At 48.6% G+C, this 1,925-nt stretch overlaps 1 protein-coding gene across 1 annotated transcript in view; it reads left to right on the forward strand.

The window, feature by feature from the left end:
* Positions 1 to 1,925, forward strand: part of sh2b1 (SH2B adaptor protein 1) — a 33,742-nt gene that overhangs the window by 21,716 nt on the left and 10,101 nt on the right. Inside the window, 1 exon segment of the mRNA XM_032511870.1 lies at positions 1,577 to 1,732. Within this exon segment, the coding sequence (XP_032367761.1) occupies positions 1,577 to 1,732 (156 nt within the window).

Below are 1,925 nucleotides of genomic sequence, written 5' to 3' on the forward strand. Positions count from 1 at the left end.
CAGCTAGCTAGACTATCTGTCCAATCTGAGGACTAGGGTTACCTGGTCCTCAGATCTCTGCGGTAAATCCAGACAGCTGCTAGACTATCTGTCCAATCTGAGGACTATGGTTTACCTGTTCCTCAGTCTCTGCAGGTAATCCAGACGCTAGCTGGACTATCTGTCCAATCTGAGGACTATTGTTACCTGTCCTCAGATCTCTGCAGGTAATCCAGACAGCTAGCTAGACTATCTGTCCAATCTGAGGACTATGGTTACCTGGTCCTCAGGTCTCTGCAGGGTGAATCCAGACAGCTAGCTAGACTATCTGTCCAATCTGAGGACTATGGTTACCTGGTCCTCAGATCTCTGCAGGGTAAATCCAGACAGCTAGCTAGACTATCTGTCCAATCTGAGGACTATAGTTACCTGGTCCTCAGATCTCTGCAGGGTGAATCCAGACAGCTAGCTAGACTATCTGTCCAATCTGAGGACTATGGTTACCTGGTCCTCAGGTCTCTGCAGGGTGAATCCAGACAGCTAGCTAGACTATCTGTCCAATCTGAGGACTATGGTTACCTGGTCCTCAGATCTCTGCAGGGTAAATCCAGACAGCTAGCTAGACTATCTGTCCAATCTGAGGACTATAGTTACCTGGTCCTCAGGTCTCTGCAGGGTGAATCCAGACAGCTAGCTAGACTATCTGTCCAATCTGAGGACTATGGTTACCTGGTCCTCAGATCTCTGCAGGGTAAATCCAGACAGCTAGCTAGACTATCTGTCCAATCTGAGGACTATAGTTACCTGGTCCTCAGATCTCTGCAGGGTGAATCCAGACAGCTAGCTAGACTATCTGTCCAATCTGAGGACTATGGTTACCTGGTCCTCAGTCTCTGCAGGTGAATCCAGACAGCTAGCTAGACTATCTGTCCAATCTGAGGACTATGGTTACCTGGTCCTCAGATCTCTGCAGGGTAAATCCAGACAGCTAGCTAGACTATCTGTCCAATCTGAGGACTATAGTTACCTGGTCCTCAGTCTCTGCAGGGTAATCCAGACAGCTAGCTAGACTATCTGTCCAATCTGAGGACTATGGTTACCTGGTCCTCAGATCTCTGCAGGTTAATCCAGACAGCTAGCTAGACTATCTGTCCAATCTGAGGACTATAGTTACCTGGTCCTCAGTCTCTGCAGGGTGAATCCGACAGCTAGCTAGACTATCTGTCCAATCTGAGGACTATGGTTTACCTGGTCCTCAGATCTCTGCAGGTAAATCCAGACAGCTACTAGACTATCGGTCCAACTGAGGACTATAGTTACCTGGTCCTCAGATCTCTGCAGGTGAATCCAGACAGCTAGCTAGACTATCTGTCCAACCTATACATATACTGTATATAATTATTCTGATGAATGAATAGTCTTTTAGGCTTTTAAATATGCAACGTCATTTTATAACATATGTAGTAGGGGTCCCTGCTTGTCCCCCCTGGCCTTCAGTATTACTCATTGAGTCCGTTCTGAGTGTCTTCTGTCCTGTGGAGCGTCTTCGTCCTGGCTCGTAGAAGATTAACTCAGTGTCCCCGTGTCTCTGTGTCAGTGTGTTACGGAGGAATCGGGGGATCCTCTCCTCTGATGGATCCCCTCCCACCGGAGCTGCCCCCCCGAGCCCCGCTCGACGAACCCGACAGCCGGATCCTCTGCGGAGGGGGGGCGAGCCTGGGGACACCTTTCGCCGAGACACCAGATGCCACAGGTGAATACGATCCGAAGACTGAGATTTATTAATGAAAAGATCCTTTAGATATGGATCTGAAGCTGGTTAGGGAGGGGTAGGAAGAGAGGCGAGGGTGTAGCTCCTACTTATTATTTCTACATTACAATGTTTTTTAAAGCAAAGCTCTCGATCTACCGGGCAATTTTCGTTCCTACCCTCACCTATGGTCATG

This window comes from Etheostoma spectabile, unplaced genomic scaffold (assembly GCF_008692095.1).
Source record: "Etheostoma spectabile isolate EspeVRDwgs_2016 unplaced genomic scaffold, UIUC_Espe_1.0 scaffold50, whole genome shotgun sequence".
NCBI lineage: Eukaryota > Metazoa > Chordata > Actinopteri > Perciformes > Percidae > Etheostoma > Etheostoma spectabile.